We start from the raw sequence: 16,980 nt of genomic DNA on the forward strand, positions 1-16,980 counted from the left end.
GGGTGAGAAGGCTCCTAGGGTGGACCTCCTCTACTCCCCGCAGGAGACTGCAGGGGGTGGGGCAGGATTTCTCACCTCTGCCCTCAAGGCCAGCCATGTGTCTCCCAACTGCGGGCCCCACTCTAACCTAGGATTCCATCCTTCCTAAAGCCTGTGAGGGATTTCTGCCTCGGCAAACCCTCCCTAAAGCCACACAATCTCCAGGTGGAGGGAAAGCAGGAGAGGATGGGCAGTGCGAGGTCCCAGTCTGGGTCTTGTTCACCTTGTCAAGGAAACTGAAGGAGAGGGAGGAAGGGGGCGGGGGTGGACCCCGAGATAAACGGTCCTCCAAGGCCCCATTCATTCTGGAAGCCAAAGCAGGTCCTTGGGGAGAGCAGACCCTGATCCTTCCCTCCCACAACAGCAGGGCACACAGAAGCCATCACCACTCATGAGGGGGAAAAAAAATTTATTTTGGGGAAGCTCAGTAACTGTGGCATGAAGACGCCATTAGCCCATAGATGATGTACTAATGTGAGAAAAAAAAAGTTTTTCTCTGCACCATTTGTGTTTTTTCTTGGAGGAAAGTTGTCCTGCCAGGAAAGGCATTAGAAGCACACAGTCGCTGGCCAGGTGAACTGTCTTTTTTAAGGAGGCAGTCCCTGGGGTAGTGGGCCCGCAGGGTGCGGCCTGAAGGGCCCGGCACCAGGGACCCATTCTGGCAGGGTCTGCTTGGGCACTCTGGCACCCTGGTGGGGAAGGGCCACCCGATCCACTTGGTCTTGTTGGCATAGTTCTGGCCCCTGGGGGTGCCCTGTGGACTCACTGTGTCCCTCATCACTCTCCTCTGCTCTTGGTAGGAGAGAACCCTTTGGTAGCAGACATCGGGGTCTGCTGAAGCCTGGACATCCTTTTTGCACCAACCGACCTCTGGGACCCTGAGTCCCTGGTATGGCAACACTTTCTCCTCTAAGATCCGCCTAACAGCCCTCACGACCACCTGAGCCTCCGCAGAAGCGCTGTCCATGGCTGACCTGCCCATGACTTGTCCCCGGCCCTGGGATGATGAAGCCTTGCCCTTTTGAAGGAAATCTTCCAGTCCTCTACGTCTACTGGGAAAGAACCACTGGAGCAAGTGCATCATTCTTCTCCTGAAGTAGTTTTCTGGAGGCGCCTCCTCCTTCTTCAGCAAGATCTCACAGGCCTTGCTTCCCGAGGCCTCTCCTGCCTCCTTGCTCTGGGCTGGACGTCTCACTTCACTGATCTGGAGCAACTTCATTTCTGACAACCCTTTGGCAGGCTCTCTCAAGGGGGACCTCCTGGAGCTCTCTCTCTCCTCACGGGGGACACATGACTTCCTCAGGCTCTTACACTGGTGCTGCAGTCCCAGGGGTCCTAGCTGCCTGTGGGGGCTCTGCTCATGGGATCTTTGGCCATGCAGCACCTCAGAAGTAGATGTGTCTTCACTGGACCTGCTCTGGAAGCCAGACAGTGATCCCTGAGAAGCCAAGATGTCGGCAGCGAGGAACATGTTGGATTGACAGTCTTGAAAGAGACTCTCCGTCGCACAGTCTTGAAGGAGGACCCCAGTTTCATAGTCTTGAAGGAGCACGGTGGGGGTGGCATCACGAGGCCAGTTCTCTGACTCCATCAACTTCCGGGGCTCCGATACCCTGCACTGTGCCTCAAGGCGTAGCTCTTTGGGGTCTCGGACGACCAACTTTGTATGTTGCAGGGGGATGTCACTTTTCCCTGAAGACCCTGATCTCAGCTTGCCACGGAGGCCTTGGTTGTTGGCCAGCACACGGGGTTCTAAGGTGACTCCCCAGGCAGGGTCCTCCTTGAACTCCCCCACCTCCCCGGGCTCTTTGGCACTCAAATTCTGGGGCTCTAAGTTGACCTCTAGCATGGTCACGTCCCGTGAGGCCCGACCCCCATTAACCCTCCTTGGCTCCTTTGTGGCCGATCCTGGACTTGGATTTGACTCCAAGTTGCTGTTCATAAGAGTCCTAGAGGCAGTCTCACTGTGCCAGATTCTGCCCACAAAGCTGTATGTGAAGGTCCGAGAAGGTGGCCCGGGCCCCTGTCTAGCCAGAGGACCACCCCCAGGTGAGGTCCCTTCCAGAGCCTGCTGGATCTCCTTACATGTAGGCTGGGGAGCACTGAGGGGACCTCCCCATGCGGGGTAAGACTCTTTCATCACCTGTCCTTGATAGGGCTGAGGAGGATTTCCCCTGAACTTGGTGCCCAAGCCAGCCTTGGATATGCAGGTGGCTGAGCGGGAAGGGAAGGACTGGGAGAGGATGAAGCCCTTCAACTTGAAGAGGTTTATAGTCTTGAGAACCTTGAGGGGGAGGCCCCACCAGTGCTTCACCCTGAGCCTCATGATATGTGCTTCTAGCATTCGCTGAGCATATGGACTGAGGATGGAAAAATCGTGGGAGGGTTCCCAGCACTTGGAAAGTACTGGCTTTCCAGGTTTCCCATGAGGGCGTGGCTTTCCAGGATCGTCCAAGGCATGGTGGGCAGCAAGCCTGGAAGGATGAACATCCAAAGGCATCTGACCCTCTCTGAACTGCCCCAACTTCCTGAAATGGTCTCTCAGGTCCTTCTCTGGGTGCTTCTCGACTGTGCTGCTCGTGGTGGGCTTCAAGTCTGTGTGTGACTCATCACGATTTCTTCCTGGAGCCTTCTCTGGAGAGCTCATTGAGCCCCTGTGTAGATCTTTCCGGATCCTCCCTGCACTGGACCTTGAATCCTTGCCCAGTCTTTTTCTTGGCACGGTCCTTCCTGGGTACCTGGACCCAGTCTTCTGTGTGGCCTGGCAGCTTCCATTTCTAGACTCAGACTTGGCCTTGGGACTGTGCCAGCTGTGTGCCTGGGGCACCTTCTGGAACTCTTGGTGAGGCTCTGTCTTCAGGGATAGCTGGATCCTGCAGGGCGGGCCCCTTCCTTGCTTCATGAGCCTCTTCCAAAGGTGGCAATCCGGTTGCTCCCAGAGCTCAGAGTGGATCAATTCTCCAGGAAGGACAGACACTGACCCATGGCCCTCAGGGGCCTGGCCACCCTGCAGAAGGTCAGGAGGACCTTGGCTAAAGACTTGCCGAGATCTTTTCGCCACAGGGGGTTCCTTGCCCCTTTCTAGTTGCTTCTCCAGAAAGTGACATTCCAGATTTTGAAAATCATTTGGCATGTAAAATGGTGTCTTCTCAGCTACAGGGCAAGAAACCTCACAGCTCCCCATCTCGGGTGACAGAGACAAGGATCCCACTGGGACAGAAGGTGCAAGGTGTGCCTGGGTCTGGGGCTGAGTTAGAGGTGGGAGCTGGGGCTGAGTCAGAGGGAGGGGCTGAGGCAGGGGCTGATCCAGAGGGAGGGGCTGGGGCTGAGTCAGAGGGAGGGGCTGGGGCAGGGGCTGATCCAGAGGGAGGGGCTGGGGTTGAGTCAGAGGGAGGGGCTGGGGCAGGGGCTGAGTTAGAGGGAGGGGTTGGGGCCCAGCCGAAGGATGGTTTAAGTCGTGGGTCAGGGAGAGGCTTGGAGTCACGTTGCCTTGAATCTGGAGTGGCAAGGCATGAGAGAGCTCATTGAATATGACAGACGGGAACTCCAGTGGGGGATCAGTCACTCTGAGAGTGGCCACCAGGGACTCGCTGTGCAGAAAGGGGAGACCCCAGAACAGCTGGAGGCATTTCTGCTCCAAATTGTCCCTTGGAATCTTGGGATGTGGGGGCTTCTCAGGGCCGAGCAGCTGTTTTGCTTTGCCCCTCATGCTCCAGAAGGACGGGCGGCCCATGGTGTCCTGCCCGTCACCTGGGGACTTGAACATTCTCCCGAAAGAGGTCAGCTGGTATTTTGACCTTTCTTTCTTGTCCTTCTCCCTCCAAGACTTCAGTTCTTTTCTCTTGGCAGTGAGTATCTCCAGAATCTTCTGGACGTCCGGGTTGATGGAAGGGGGGATCTTAGTCTCTTCCTGTTTGTGTGTGGGGTCTCCCCAGAACAAGGTTTCTGGTGGGCCATGGGACAGAGGCGCTTGACGGGACTCCAGGCGTGTTGAGGTGCACAGGTTCCAGGCATTGGCAGCCGCTTGCCAACAGGACAGGGCCGAAATGGGGCAGTGTGAGCGGGCCAGGCCCGAGATGGCTGGGACAGGAGAAGCTGACCTGTCAGCTGACCAGGGCGTGTGTGGAGCAGAGCTCTGTGGGATGGGGCATGGTAGGGGTGCCCTTGAGTCACACTGAGGGAGAGTCAAAGGAGTGTCCGGCCTCTCTGGGGCCAAGGAGGCTGTCAGAGGCCCAGGGGAGGCCTCTGAAGGAGGGAAACATGGTGGGGAAGGGGGAAGAGCAAGTGGCTGGTGTGGAAAGCCATCCCGGGGGAGGAAAGGCTCTGCTAGCCATGAAGTAGTCAGGGAGGAGTATGAAGCAACAGCAATTGAAGAGGACATTGGCTCTGCTGGCAGGGTGGAGGTCAGAGGCTGAGGGGACCCCGTCAGTGGAGTTAGGGCAGGTGATGGGGCCACAGCGGGAGCAGCATCTTGCAGAGGCTCCCTGCATGGCTGACGGGCTCCAGCTGGCACCCCTCGGCGCACCTGCCCAGGGGCCGCTTGACGTAAGAACTGGTGAAAGCCCCCCTGGCCAGAGAGCCTCTCCAGGTGGCTGTGGGAGACAGGAGGCATGAGCTGCTGCTGTAGCAGTTGGGGCTGGGAGCAGTCCCCATGGCCCTCCAAACCCCACGCCCACATCACAATGCTCCTGCTGTGAGCAGCAGCCCCGGGCTTTGGTCACAGTCTGTCCCCACGGCTCCTCCCAGCCCCTGCAAACAGGCCCAGAGGCTGTTCCCTGCAGCCCAGGGGTCACACCATAGACTCAGGAAGGCCCACCCAGGGGAGAAGGGGGCAGATTCTTTACCTTTCCAGTAGGGAGAATAGGTCCTGAACCTCTTCTAGATTCTTCAGAAATTCTCTGAAACCTGGAAACAGGAGACCGGGTCACAGCAGAAGACAGGGTCCAGGGATCTTACGGGAGGTTGGGTACAATGTCCCTTTAGGGGAGACCTTTGGGGGATTGGACTTGGGAGCCCCAAACAGCACTGTCCAAGGCCACATGCTTGCATGGTGATCACAGGATTCATGATGGGGATCGCTTTGTCTTTTCCAAAGTGCTTCCTCATTCATGACCTTGCTGGGGGAGGAAGGACTACCGTAGCCTCCAGAGGAATCTAAGCAGAGTTGAACAGCTTGTCCACAGTGGGAGTGGGAGGTCCCGCCCCCAATCCAGGCCCTGGGGCGTCTGGTGAGGGATACCAGTTTCCAGCCCCTCAGGTCTTCGTTCTGGTGCAGAATATGGGAAGCCTGCAGGTTCATTCTCCCTCCTCAGAGCCCCCAACCCCCACCCAGGGCTCTGTTTCCTGAGGGATGGGCTTAGGCTCAGGTGTCCTGGAGACGGTGGGACTGGGCCTTCAGAGTGAGGGGCACAGTGTAACTGGGGCACGCAGGGGTGAGTGGCGGACACTCACCTTTCACAGTCTGATATTTCTTGATTCTGTTGCTCCTTCTCTGTGGCTCCACTTGGTACTGAGCTAAAAAAAAACACGGGGAGGCTGGGACCCCCACCCCAGCAGCAGATGACCGAGTGCTCAGGGGCCTGACCTCTGCTAGAGAGGCAGCTCTTAACCTCCGGTCTTTGGCCACCGGTCACTGTGTTTGGGACGCTGCCCTGGACCCCTCCACCACACCTGGACTCCGGCCCGAGATCTTCAGGCAGAAATCCTCATGTCCCTCTAACCCTTGGCTGGTGTGGCTTGTCCTGGATGGATGGTGGTCTACTCTCTCCTGAGAATACCCATTCTATTCTTTCCCATTTCAGAGTCTCTCCAGTGACTTGGAAAAGTGGAAAGAATAATAGAAAAGATGATAGAGTTACACTCTGCTGGGTCTGGGCCGAGGGATCCTTACCTTCCTGCTCTTCCTGTGTTTCTTGCCTCGTGGTGAGGACGGATCAGGCTGGAAATACGAAAATATGAAGATGAAGAGCCCCAGTCCGCACACAAAGGCAAAGATGGCATTAACTGCCCAGAGAGTGGGACTGGAGCTCAGCCAACCATCCGTAAGGAATTCCTGAGGGAAGAGATAATTCTCCATCTCTTCCCTCTGAAAAGAATTATTGTCCAATCGCACTGCTGCCCTCAGGTAACTGAGCCCTGAGAGTTAGTGACCGATCGCACTGCTGCCCTCAGACAACTGAGCCCTGGGTGAGTCCATGCAGACACAAACCCCATGCCCACATCACAGAGCTGTGGTCTGGTCACAAAGGGCCCTTGAGGGCAGGTAAGGGACACAAGTAGCCAAGCCACATCCCCTCTCTACTGCTAGCCCTGTAGCTCTGTCATCCCTCCACCCTCCCAGGCCTGAAACTCCTACCCGCTCACTGTGCTAGACAGACCTTTGTCAGTTTGCCTTTCATCCTGCGTGAAGCTCAGAGAATACCTGTTCCCCTTGAGATCTCCAGTTGTGCTCCATCAGTTTCATAGCTTTTAAAAATCTGTTGAGATATCACATTACACCAGTTAGAATGGCCAAAATTAGTAAGACAGGAAACGTGTGTTGTAGAGGATATGGAGAAAGGGGAACCGTCTTCCACTGTTGCTGGGAATGCAAGTTGGGGCAGCCACTTTGGAGAACAGTGTGGAAATTCCTCAAGAAATTAAAAATAGAGCTTCCCTCAGACCCTGCAATTGCACCACTCGGTATTTACCCCAAAGATACAGATGTAGTGAAAAGAAGAGCCATCTGACCCCAATGTTTATAGCAGCAATGGTCACGGTCGCCAAACTGTGGAAAGAACCAAGATGCCCTTCAGCAGGCAAATGGATAAGGAAGATGTGATCCATATACACTATGGAGTATTATGCCTCCATCAGAAAGGATGAATACCCAACTTTTGTATCAACATGGGCAGGACTGGAAGAGATTATGCTGAGTGAAATAAGTCAAGCAGAGAGAGTCAATTATATGGTTTCACTTATTTGTGGAGCATAACAAGTTACATGGAGGACATGCGGAGATGGAGAGGAGAAGGGAGTTGAGGGACATTGGAAGGGGAAGTGAACCATGAGAGACTATGGACACTGAAAAACAACCTGAGGGTTTTGAAGGGGCAGGGGGTGGGAGGTTGGGGGAACCAGGCGGTGGGTATTGGGGAGGGCATGTATTGCATGGAGCCCTGGGTGTGGTGCAAAAACAATGAATATTGTTACACTGAAAAAAAATAAAAAAAAATCTGGAGTTGTCCTTGGAATTTTGGTTAATTCCAGGAACTTTTATCCTCTGTCTGTAGCTCCAGTCTCCCCACATAATATGTTCTTTCCTTGCATCACCCTAGTACAAAAGAAACTCAAATTTCTTCTGTGCTTCTTTAGCCATGTACATTTTGAAAACACCTTAAGATGTTTTATTTCAATTAATCTTCACTAACTTCAGATAGAGGGACTTAGACAATTAATGACTATTCAAAATTTACAAAGCTGAGGAAGTAGGTAAGGACTTCCAAATGACTTTACATTTCTCCCAGGCTTGCAGCGAACTGCTACTGACAGACCAAGTTTCTCAACATTCACGTTGGTGTCTAGAAAGTAGCTTCAGTTCTGAGAATGTCTTGGGTATGGAGTGTTTTGCTGACACCACGGAAAGCGGCCTGTGTGGTGATGTCATGCTTCTGCCCATGGGTTCTGACTGGGGTAAGGCTGTGAGTTAGAGCCATCGCTTTTGAAAATGCTTCACCATGACCTCAGCCAGGCTGAAGAGAGCACGCCTTTTGAAAGAGTGATTCTGCTGCTAGAGCTAGAGAAAACCTGCCATTTTGTAGTAATAAAAAATGGGGACCAACCCAGTCCTGTCGAGTGCAAGGTATGTGCTCTGCAGTATCATGCTCAAGTTACAGTGAACTACAGTGAAACATCATAAGTGGAAATTCCTTAGACATGCTACTGAGGAAGAGATAAAAGCGACTTGCAGAAAAATTGTGAAGGATGGTTGCATTTGTTCTATTTTCGAAACTATACAAAATAAAATACGATTTAGCAATGCATTTACTTTAGTAAAAACATAAAGTAAACACAGAGAATAGCGAACAGGACTGATAGACAGAGGGAAGGATGTACAGACGACTCCAAAGCTGTGGGTGATACTGCATTTCTTAGAACAGTTGGGATGTGTATGGGTTTCTTTTACTTATTCCTTACATCTTCTATATAATTCATAAATATCAGCTTGCAACTTTTAAACACTAAGATACACTAAAATGTAAACAACCCCTTTGGAAATAAAATTAGACATAGCAAAAATGAAATGGCCAACAGGAAGGGAGGAGAAAAACCGATTGTAAGATGTTTTGTCCCCTGCAGGGGTCTTTGTTGCCAAGACCTTAAAGAGCCCAGTGTGACTTTCAGTTTTGAAACCTCCCCACTGCCCTGTTTATGACAAGCTGAATCCAACTAAGGTCACTTTCTGATGGTTCCCAGACCTAAAAGAACAAGATGCAGGCTTTTGATTCTTAGTGGATGGTACTTGCTTCCTCCTGGCTGGAGATTTTTAGCAGCAAATGAAGGTATTGGGCTGTGGCTGTTAGCAGGCTGCATTCTGACTGTGCCAGGCAGCAGGGCCTGGGTCTGGCTGGCCCACCACCAGGGCTTGTGGAACAAGGTGACCGTGACTTTACAGAAAACAGATCAGACCAGGCCTCACACTTGAGGATGGATTCTATTAAATCACAGAAAAGGAGGTGAAAATGTATTTGAATTTAAGCCAGGGACTTTCAGGCTAACAAGCCCTGAGCTTGAAAAGTGACGGAGGAAAAGGAGCTTTTCATAAATAAAGCATGGTGGAAAGTAAACATTTGAGAGATCTAGCAGCTTTTGGAGAAAATTAGATGGGGCTTTCATGTTTGGAGTATTTTGCTTGTTCAGTTATAAACACTGGTCTACATATTTAGGTATAATGTGTATCTTTGTAAGAAAAGCACAATGTTTCCATGTATTTACACAGGGCAGACAGCTTAAGTGCACTATTACATGCCTGGTAATGACACTGATGTCCACAAAGATGGACTCCATTCCTGTTTTCCTCTTCCGTGTGCTTCACCTGATACATAATAAAATCTCCAATGATAGAACACAGTGTGTACCACCCTGCCTTTTCTGTGATGAATGCCAAGGTTTGAGAAATGTTGTACCTGGGAGTGCTCACTCAACAGCCCAGGTGAAGCACCGAGCACATCTGTGCCTCTGTGTCTTCTATTCAAATCCGGGAAGGTCAGTTGAGGTCCTGCCCAAACTCTGGGCTGGAGAGACGCAAGCCCCAGAATCTAAGACATTCCCTGAAATAGACAAGAACTCCCAAATGGTTCTGCATTTCTCCCAGGATTCAATGAAACCTTCCTAATATTCATGTTAGTATCTAGAGAAGGAGTTTAGCTTCCAATATAAATATTTTTTGTAAATCTAGTTCGGTGAGACCTGGAGGATTTTTGTGGTCCCTTTCACTACACACAGGATGCTTCTGCTTCGTATCCTCTCTAGCATTTTAGCTTTCTAGGATTAGTGAATTTGCAACTACTCTGCCTCCTACCTGAGTCTTCCATTGACAGAGCGAACTGCACAAAGTGGAGGATATGATAATGTGTTTCAATCATCAGACTGGCTAAGCTAAAAAATGCTGGGGAAGGAGCAGGATCACAGGTGCTCTCATATGTTCTGGTGAGGTGTGAGTGGTGGTCATCCACTCCAGAATATTCCAGGAGCTGTTGAATTTTAAAAATGGGCTTACGTTCATGTTCTCAGAGCACTGGAAAGTATGGCGCACAGAAAAGGAAACCATCAACATGATGAAGACAACCTACCAAATTATCCCAGGATCAGAGCAGGATATGCACAAAAGTTTCAACAATTTGGGTTATTGTCATCTTTAATTGACAAGGATGTGACAGTCCCTCCCTAGATATGACATTGGGAGATTTTCTTTTTTAAGATTTTATTTATTCAATTGAGAAACAGAGAGACAGAGTACAAACAGGGGGGACAGGCAGAGGGGGAGGGAAAAGCAGACTTCCCACTGAGCTGGGATGCCTTCACAGGGCTGGGTCCCAAGATCTAAAGATGAGACAGAGGCAGACACTTAACCATCTGGCCCTGAACCCCCATTAGGAAATTTTTAGGAAATGGCACTGATTAGCTCCTTGGATCCTCAGAAGTCCAAGCAAGTTGAAGTGAACCTGAAGCAGGCTGTATTAGGACATTGGATCGTGCTGAATGTCAAGTTGCTAAGACCTGTTCTATTACATCAAGGCATTTGTAGATTCTGATTCTGCCACTTAAAAGAAAACAAATGATGCATGTCTCCTCCTTGACAGTGAGATAGTCAGTGGTATTTGTAGGGGGCAGGAGCAGGAAGTCGCCAGGGCTCCTTTCTCTGCCAATGTTTACACCCCATTACAGCAAGTTTCCTTTAAAATGCACTTCTGTGGGCCAACTTGACTCCGACCAACTCCCTGGCCCCAGCGACCCCAGCTACAATCACTTGCCCGACTGGCTGGTCACGTGTCTTTCCACCTGCGCCATTGGTTACATGAAAGTATGGGAATGCTATGTGGTCATGCTTTTTGGATCACAGTGGTGCTCTTCCTTCTCTGGAGAACACAAAATGCAGAGCGTGAGTTTCCCCAGGTCTGGTGTGGAAATGGATAAATCCGTGCTGTGGCTACATTCCCTCTACTCCTTTTTAAAAATGGCCAATGTGAGCCAGAAAGGGACTGAAACTAGTTCCTAATACAGTTTCACTTAAAAAATTATTTTGAGCAAATGTGTGCTTTTCTGAAGCTCTTAGAGGTTCTTGCAGCTTTATTCAACAGCATAAACCCATGGGTCACCCCCAGTTTTTCCATGATGCTAAGTGCTGACTGTCCCTTCAGGTGGTACATAATACCCGAAATGGAAAACATTACTTAAACTCTTCAAAGATTATTGCTTTAATAAAAATGTGCAATTTACCTAACAATACTGAGCTCTGGCCTTCTCTCTAAACAGACCTGGGAAGATAAGCCGTAGTCCACAGCTTGGCCCCTGAGCCGTGTCCATAAGTAGACAACACCCCACAGATACCATCACAGTCACAGCCAAATTGACAAGAACTCCTGAAGCACCAGAAATTGCCTTAGCAATGCATTCTCTGATGCCAGGTTCATGGCTTCTGCCTGTTTTGATGTTCATGCTCTATGTAACAGCATTCATTCCATACCTGTGCCATAAATATTCATAAGAAGCCCAATGAGCGGGTAACAGAAGATGTCCTTGGAAATATTTTCCAAGGGCACATTTTTTTAAAAGGCAACAGATTCCCGCCACCCCCCACCCCCCCCCCGGAGTTTGGCATGTTTTGGAGGTTGGATTGTTTTCCACTTTCTTCATTATCATTTTGAAATCTGAGATGTCATGATGACTCACTGGCCTTTCACTTTGTTTAGCCCTGCAGCCTTTCTTATCATTCTTTTTTTAAAAAAGATTTATATATTTATTTGGGAGAGAGTGATAGAAAGTACAACAGGGGGGAGGAGCAGAGAGAGAGAGAATCTTCAGCTGACTCCCTGCTAAGTGCTGGTTAGCCCAGCTGACCCTGAGATCCTGACCTGAGCTGAAATCAGGAGTCAGGCACTTAACCCACTGAGCCATCCAGGTTGAGTATCAGCCAGCCACGGGTGTCCACTTTTATTTCTTTGTTACGCATCTCCACCCTGATCAACCTGACCCACTTCTTACGCTGATCAGATCTCCCAACCCATCCTGGGAACAGCTGACCCCAGAGCCATGCACCCTGGCCCAGTGTTAATTGCAATATGAGTCGCCTGGCTTCTGAGCTTCCTAACCAGGCTCTTCTCCGTGAGAGGATACTGCACTAGTTTGGGGTGAGAGTCATTCTTAAGAATCACAATTGTGGCTGACACTGCTATTCTTTATGCTCAGGCTCAGGCTGAGTGTGTGACAGATGGTCTGTCAGCAATTCTCTGAAGGAAAGAAAACCACACCTGAGTTCTTCAGTGGGTAGCTCTCTGCCAGAGGATCAAACCCAGACTGGCCTGCTCAGAGTTTGGAGAAACCCAGCATCCTGGCTCCATTGCCTCCAGGAGAAGCAAATCCCATGCTCATGTTTTGTTGATGTCTGGCTATATGTCCCTTCTTAGTTGCAGTTGTTTATGCTTCTTATTTGATTAATTTTATTCTTATGATCACTTTGCCTACTACTTCATGCAGTTACTGGATTTTCATTTTGTTTGTTTTTTCTGGGTTTTGGTATATAGCCTAGTCCTTTTGTATACTTTCTTTGAAGGTGCTTGTTGAGAATTTACTAGAAACTTGTTAGAGTTTTTATAATTAATAGCCAAGGCACATGCCAATAATTTCTGAGTAAATAGGATGCCCATCTTCCATTCCTTATTCATCATTTTGTTAATTACAAATGGGAAGTACTTTCTGTAGTAGGGTTTTAGAATGTGTATGTTTGTTTACTGAGAGAGAAAAAGAGAAAGAAACAGAGAAAGAGATTTTAAAGAATTTGCTGACTTTGAAAGCTGGAATGTTTGAACTCTGCAGATTGGTGGCAGACCAAGCTGATGTGGCAATTTGAGTCTGATCCCTGCCTGGAGGCAGAACTCCTTCACACTTGGGGACCTCAATCTTTTCTTTTAAGACCTTCACCTGATTAGATGAGGCCCACACACGTTACAGAGCATAATCTGCTTTTCTCAAAATTTAAGTGAAAATCACATATAAAAAAATACCTCTGCAGTTACATCCAGACATGTGTTTGATCAACTATCTGGATCCTCTGACATACATAAGTTGTCACATAGAATTAACCATCACAAACGTGCATCGTATGTTCTCTGATAAGGGACCAAGAGAAGGAAGAAAACAGATGGATCAACACAAAAATACTCATAACAAAATAAGGAAGAAATACTCATAAGAATTAGAGTCCTGGAATGCCCAGGTGACTGAGTTGGTTAAGCTTCCGACTCTTGGTTTTGGCCCAGGTCATGATGTCAGTGTCCTGAGACTGAGCACCACATGGGGCTCTGTGCTCAGCATGGAATCGCTGAAGATTCTTTCTCCCTCTGCCTCTGTCCCGCCCACCACTTGCACTCTGAACTAAGAAACAAATGAACAAAATCTTATGAAAAGAAGAATTAGAGTCCTTATTTCTGTAACTGGTCACATGGTCATAGCTGGTATTCTATCTGCTACTTTGGCTGCTCGTTCTACATTACATTCACTGTGAACAAGCACCTCAGCTGGTCATGATTCTTTATCTGGTGGAGTGACCCAACCCTTCATTCCTGAGTTTTGTGGACTACCAGTAGTTCTGCCTGGATTGGGCAGCTGTTTTTTACTGACTTTCATACCAGGGCTTGCTGGTTCAAAGGAATCTCTTATACTACAGACATGCCCTCCATTTCCTCCACGGTGGATTAGCAGTCTCATTTTTCTGCGTAGTCAGGATCATTAAACACCTTACCTCTCATCATGTCATCTGTGAAGAGATAAGGATTTGGGCAGAAAGCTCCTGGGAATTGGCCGGAAAACACCCAGCAAACACGCTTCATGTGCTACAAGTCTGCAGTGCCGCCCTCTGGGCCTGGCCTGGGATCCTGAGTTCCAGCAGCTTGAACCCTGTGAGAAAGCCCTCAGTGAGTCACGAGCTGGTAAGGCCACCGCCTCCTGCTACTCAGCCTCCTGGGGTACCCTCCCTGGCTCAGGCAGATGGGACCTGGGCCCTCACGCTCACTTAGATTTTCAGCCTTCCTTTTCCAGGGTCCTGTCCATCGAGCCCTCCAGTTGAGGAACCCTGAGTCACACCCCATGGGTCCACATGTCAACCAGGAGGAAATGGTTCCTTTCAGAGCTGCGGAATACTCTCAGAAACTTTCATGTCCACACTGAGGCCATCCCCAACCACTGGTGCCACACTGGGCCGAAGAGTCAGAGGCTGACGCCTGGCCACACTCCTTACCTCAACTGTGCTCCTGGAAAGCTCCCCTGCACAGGGGCCCTCGGGTGGGCAGCACGGAGACAGTGCGGTTTGAATAGTCACCCAACACCAGCCAATTTTCATGAGCTCTCTGCCTAAATCGATATCGATATTGATTTGGGCAGAAAGCTCGTGAGAATTGGCTGGAAACCTGTGGCGAATTCACTTCATGCACCACATATCTGCAGGGCCACCCCCTGGGCCTTGCACAGGATCCTGAGTTGTCCCCGCTCGAACCCTGCCAGTAAGCCCACAGTGTGTCAGGCACAGGTGAGGCCACCACCTCCTGCTACTCCTGAGGTACCCTTGGTGGCACTGGTAGATGGAGCCTCCCATGCCCCTAGGCCAGGGCCCTGACCCTCACCTGGTTTTTCAGTCTTCCGTCTTCAGGGTCCTGTTCCTTGAGACCTCCAATGGGGAAACTCCGAGTCACACCCAATGAATCCACCTGCCACCAAGAGGAAACGCTGCCTTTCAGAGCTGCGCAAAAACCCTCAGAGCAAGAGAAAACTTCATGCCCCCACTGAGGCCATCCCCAACTATCAACACCAAACCGGGAGGAAAAGTTGGAGGCTGATGCCTGGCCCCAAACCCTCCCTTAACTCTGCTCCTAGAAAGCTCCCCTGGGAAGGGGCCCTTGGGTGGGCAGGGTCATCTCGACGCATTTTCCGGATGGCTGCGACATGCACCGAGCAAGAAGTCGCTCTAGGCCACGGGGGACAGTGCAGTACCAATTGCTGCCCAACGCCGGCCAATTCTCATGAGCTTTCTACCCAAATCAATGGGGGACCGCCCTGTCCCCCCTGGCCTAGAGTGCTTTCTCACTCGGTGCATGTCTCGGCCATTGGGAAAATGCACTGAGACAATGCGGCCCACTTGGGAGCCCTGGCACAGTGGAGCTTTCTCAGAGCAGAGTTGTTGGAGAGGTTTTAGCAGGGTGTCAGTCTCCAAGTTTTCAGCCTGCTGTGGCACCGTAGTTTGGGGATGGCCTCAGTGGGGGAACGAAGGTTTCTCTCACTCTGATTGTTTTCTGTAGCTCTGAAAGGCACCATTTCGGGCTCGGTGGCAGGTGGACTCGTGGCGTGGGACTCAGAGTTCCCCAATTGGAGGGCTCGAGGGACAGGACCCTGGAAAAGGAAGACTGAAAAACCAGGTGAGGGTTCAGGCCCGGGCCTAGGGGCATGGCAGGCCCCATCTGCCAAGTGCCAGGGAGGGGACCCCTGGAGGCTGAGGTGCAGAAGGCATTGGCCTCGCCTGCACCTGACTCACAAGAGGGCCTTCTGGCAGGGTTCGAGCCAGGACAACTCAGGATCCCGAGCCAGGCAGACATGCATCACACGAAGCGAGTTCGCTACGGATTTTCTGGTCAATTCTCATGAGCTTTCTGCCCAAATTGATAAAGGTTTGGACAGAAAACTCGTGAGAATTGGTAGGTGTTGGGCAGCCCTTCGGACTGCCCTGTCCCCTGTGGCCTAGAGCGCTTTCTTGCCTAGGGCATGTCTCGGCCATCTGGAAAATGTGTGGAGACAAAGGGGCCCACCCAGGGGCCCCAGCGCAGGGGAGCTTTCCTGGAGCAGAGTTGAGGGAGGGGTTGTGGCCAGGCATCAGCCTCCGACTTTTGACCCGCCGTGGTGCCAGAGTTTGGATATGGCCCCGTTGGGTCACAAAGGTTTCTCTCACTCTGAGGCTTTTCCACAGCTCTGAAAGGCATCGTTTCTGCCTGGGTGGCAGGTGGACTTGTGGGGCATGACTCAGGGTTCCCCAATTGGAGAGCTTGAGGGACAGGACCCTGGAAAATGATTCCCCTTTCTCCATCTCTTCTCCAGCACTTGCTGTTTCCTGTGCTGTTAATTTTGGCCATTCTAACTGGTGTAAGGAGGTATCTCAAAGTGGTTTTGATTTGAATCTCCCTGATGATAATGATGATGAACATTTTTTCATGTGTCTGGTAGCCATTTGTATGTCTTCTTTGGAGAAGTGTCTGTTCCTGTCTACTCATTTTTTGATGAGATTATCTGCTTTCTTGAGTGTTGAGTTTGAGGAGTTCTTTATAGATCTTGGGTAACAACCCTTTGTCTGTACTATCATTTTCGAATATCTTCTCCCATTCCATGGGTTACCTCTTTGTTTTATTGACTGTTTCCTTTGCTGTGCAGAAGTTTTTGATCTTGATGAAGTCCCAAAAGTTCATTTTTGCATTCGTTTCCTTTGCATTTGGAGACATGTCTTGAAAGAAGTTGCTGGGGATTATGTCGAAGAGCTTACTGCCTATGTTCTCTTCTAGGATTTTGATAGATTCCTGCCTCACGTTGAGGTCTTTTATTCATTTTGAGTTTATCTTTGTATATGGGGTAAGAGGAAGGTCAAGCTTCATTCTTGTATATATAGCTGTCCAATTTTCCCAGTACCATTTATTGAAGAGACTGTCTTTTTTCCACTGGATATTGTTTCCTGTTTTGTCGAAGATTATTTGACAATAGAGTTTTGCATCCATATGCAAATCAGGCAACATAATGCCCCTGGCTTTGTTTTTCTTTTTGAACATTTCTTTAGCAATTTGGGATCTTTTCTGGTTCCATACAAATTTTGGGATTGCTTGTTCCAGCACTTTGAACAATGCTGGTGGAATTTTGACCAGGATGGAATTGAAAGTTCCATGGAACCAGGATGGAATTGAAAGCTCTGTGAAGTACAGACATTTTAACAATGTTTATTCTTCCGTTCCATGAGCATGGAATACTTTTCCAACTTTTTGTGTCTTTTTCAGTTTCTTTCATGAGTATTCTTTAGTTCCTCAAGTACAGATGCTTTATGTCTTTGGTTAGGTTTATTCCAAGGTATTTTGTGGTTCTTGGTGCTATAGTAAATGGAATTAATTCTCTAATTTCCCTTTCTGTATTTTCATGGTTAGTGAATAAGAAAGCAAGTTA

The 16,980-nt window shown here is 49.8% G+C and overlaps 1 protein-coding gene across 13 annotated transcripts in view; it reads right to left on the bottom strand.

Annotated features, from left to right (window-relative positions):
* Positions 1-431: 431 nt before the first annotated feature.
* Positions 432-16,980, bottom strand: part of LOC101683557 (spermatogenesis-associated protein 31E1-like) — a 71,356-nt gene continuing 54,807 nt past the window's right edge. For 6 of the 13 annotated variants that reach the window (XM_045087211.1, XM_045087212.1, XM_045087210.1 and 3 more), the window contains 7 exons: positions 14,415-14,498; positions 13,538-13,692; positions 6,417-6,515; positions 5,930-5,977; positions 5,491-5,553; positions 4,884-4,944; positions 432-4,631 (listed from right to left, as the gene is read on the bottom strand). In XM_045087211.1, coding sequence (XP_044943146.1) covers positions 509-4,420 — 3,912 coding nt within the window. In that variant the 5' untranslated portion in view covers positions 4,421-4,631; positions 4,884-4,944; positions 5,491-5,553; ... (2 more) ...; positions 13,538-13,692; positions 14,415-14,498 and the 3' untranslated portion in view covers positions 432-508. Of the gene's footprint in view, positions 4,632-4,883; positions 4,945-5,490; positions 5,575-5,929; positions 6,516-13,537; positions 13,693-14,414; positions 15,837-16,980 lie in introns of those variants that run through there. The other 7 variants (XM_045087219.1, XM_045087222.1, XM_045087220.1 and 4 more) reach the window with 7 other exon arrangements.

Source organism: Mustela putorius, unplaced genomic scaffold (genome assembly GCF_011764305.1).
Source record: "Mustela putorius furo isolate JIRA1106 unplaced genomic scaffold, ASM1176430v1.1 tig00001075_pilon_pilon_pilon, whole genome shotgun sequence".
Taxonomy (NCBI): Eukaryota; Metazoa; Chordata; class Mammalia; order Carnivora; family Mustelidae; genus Mustela; species Mustela putorius.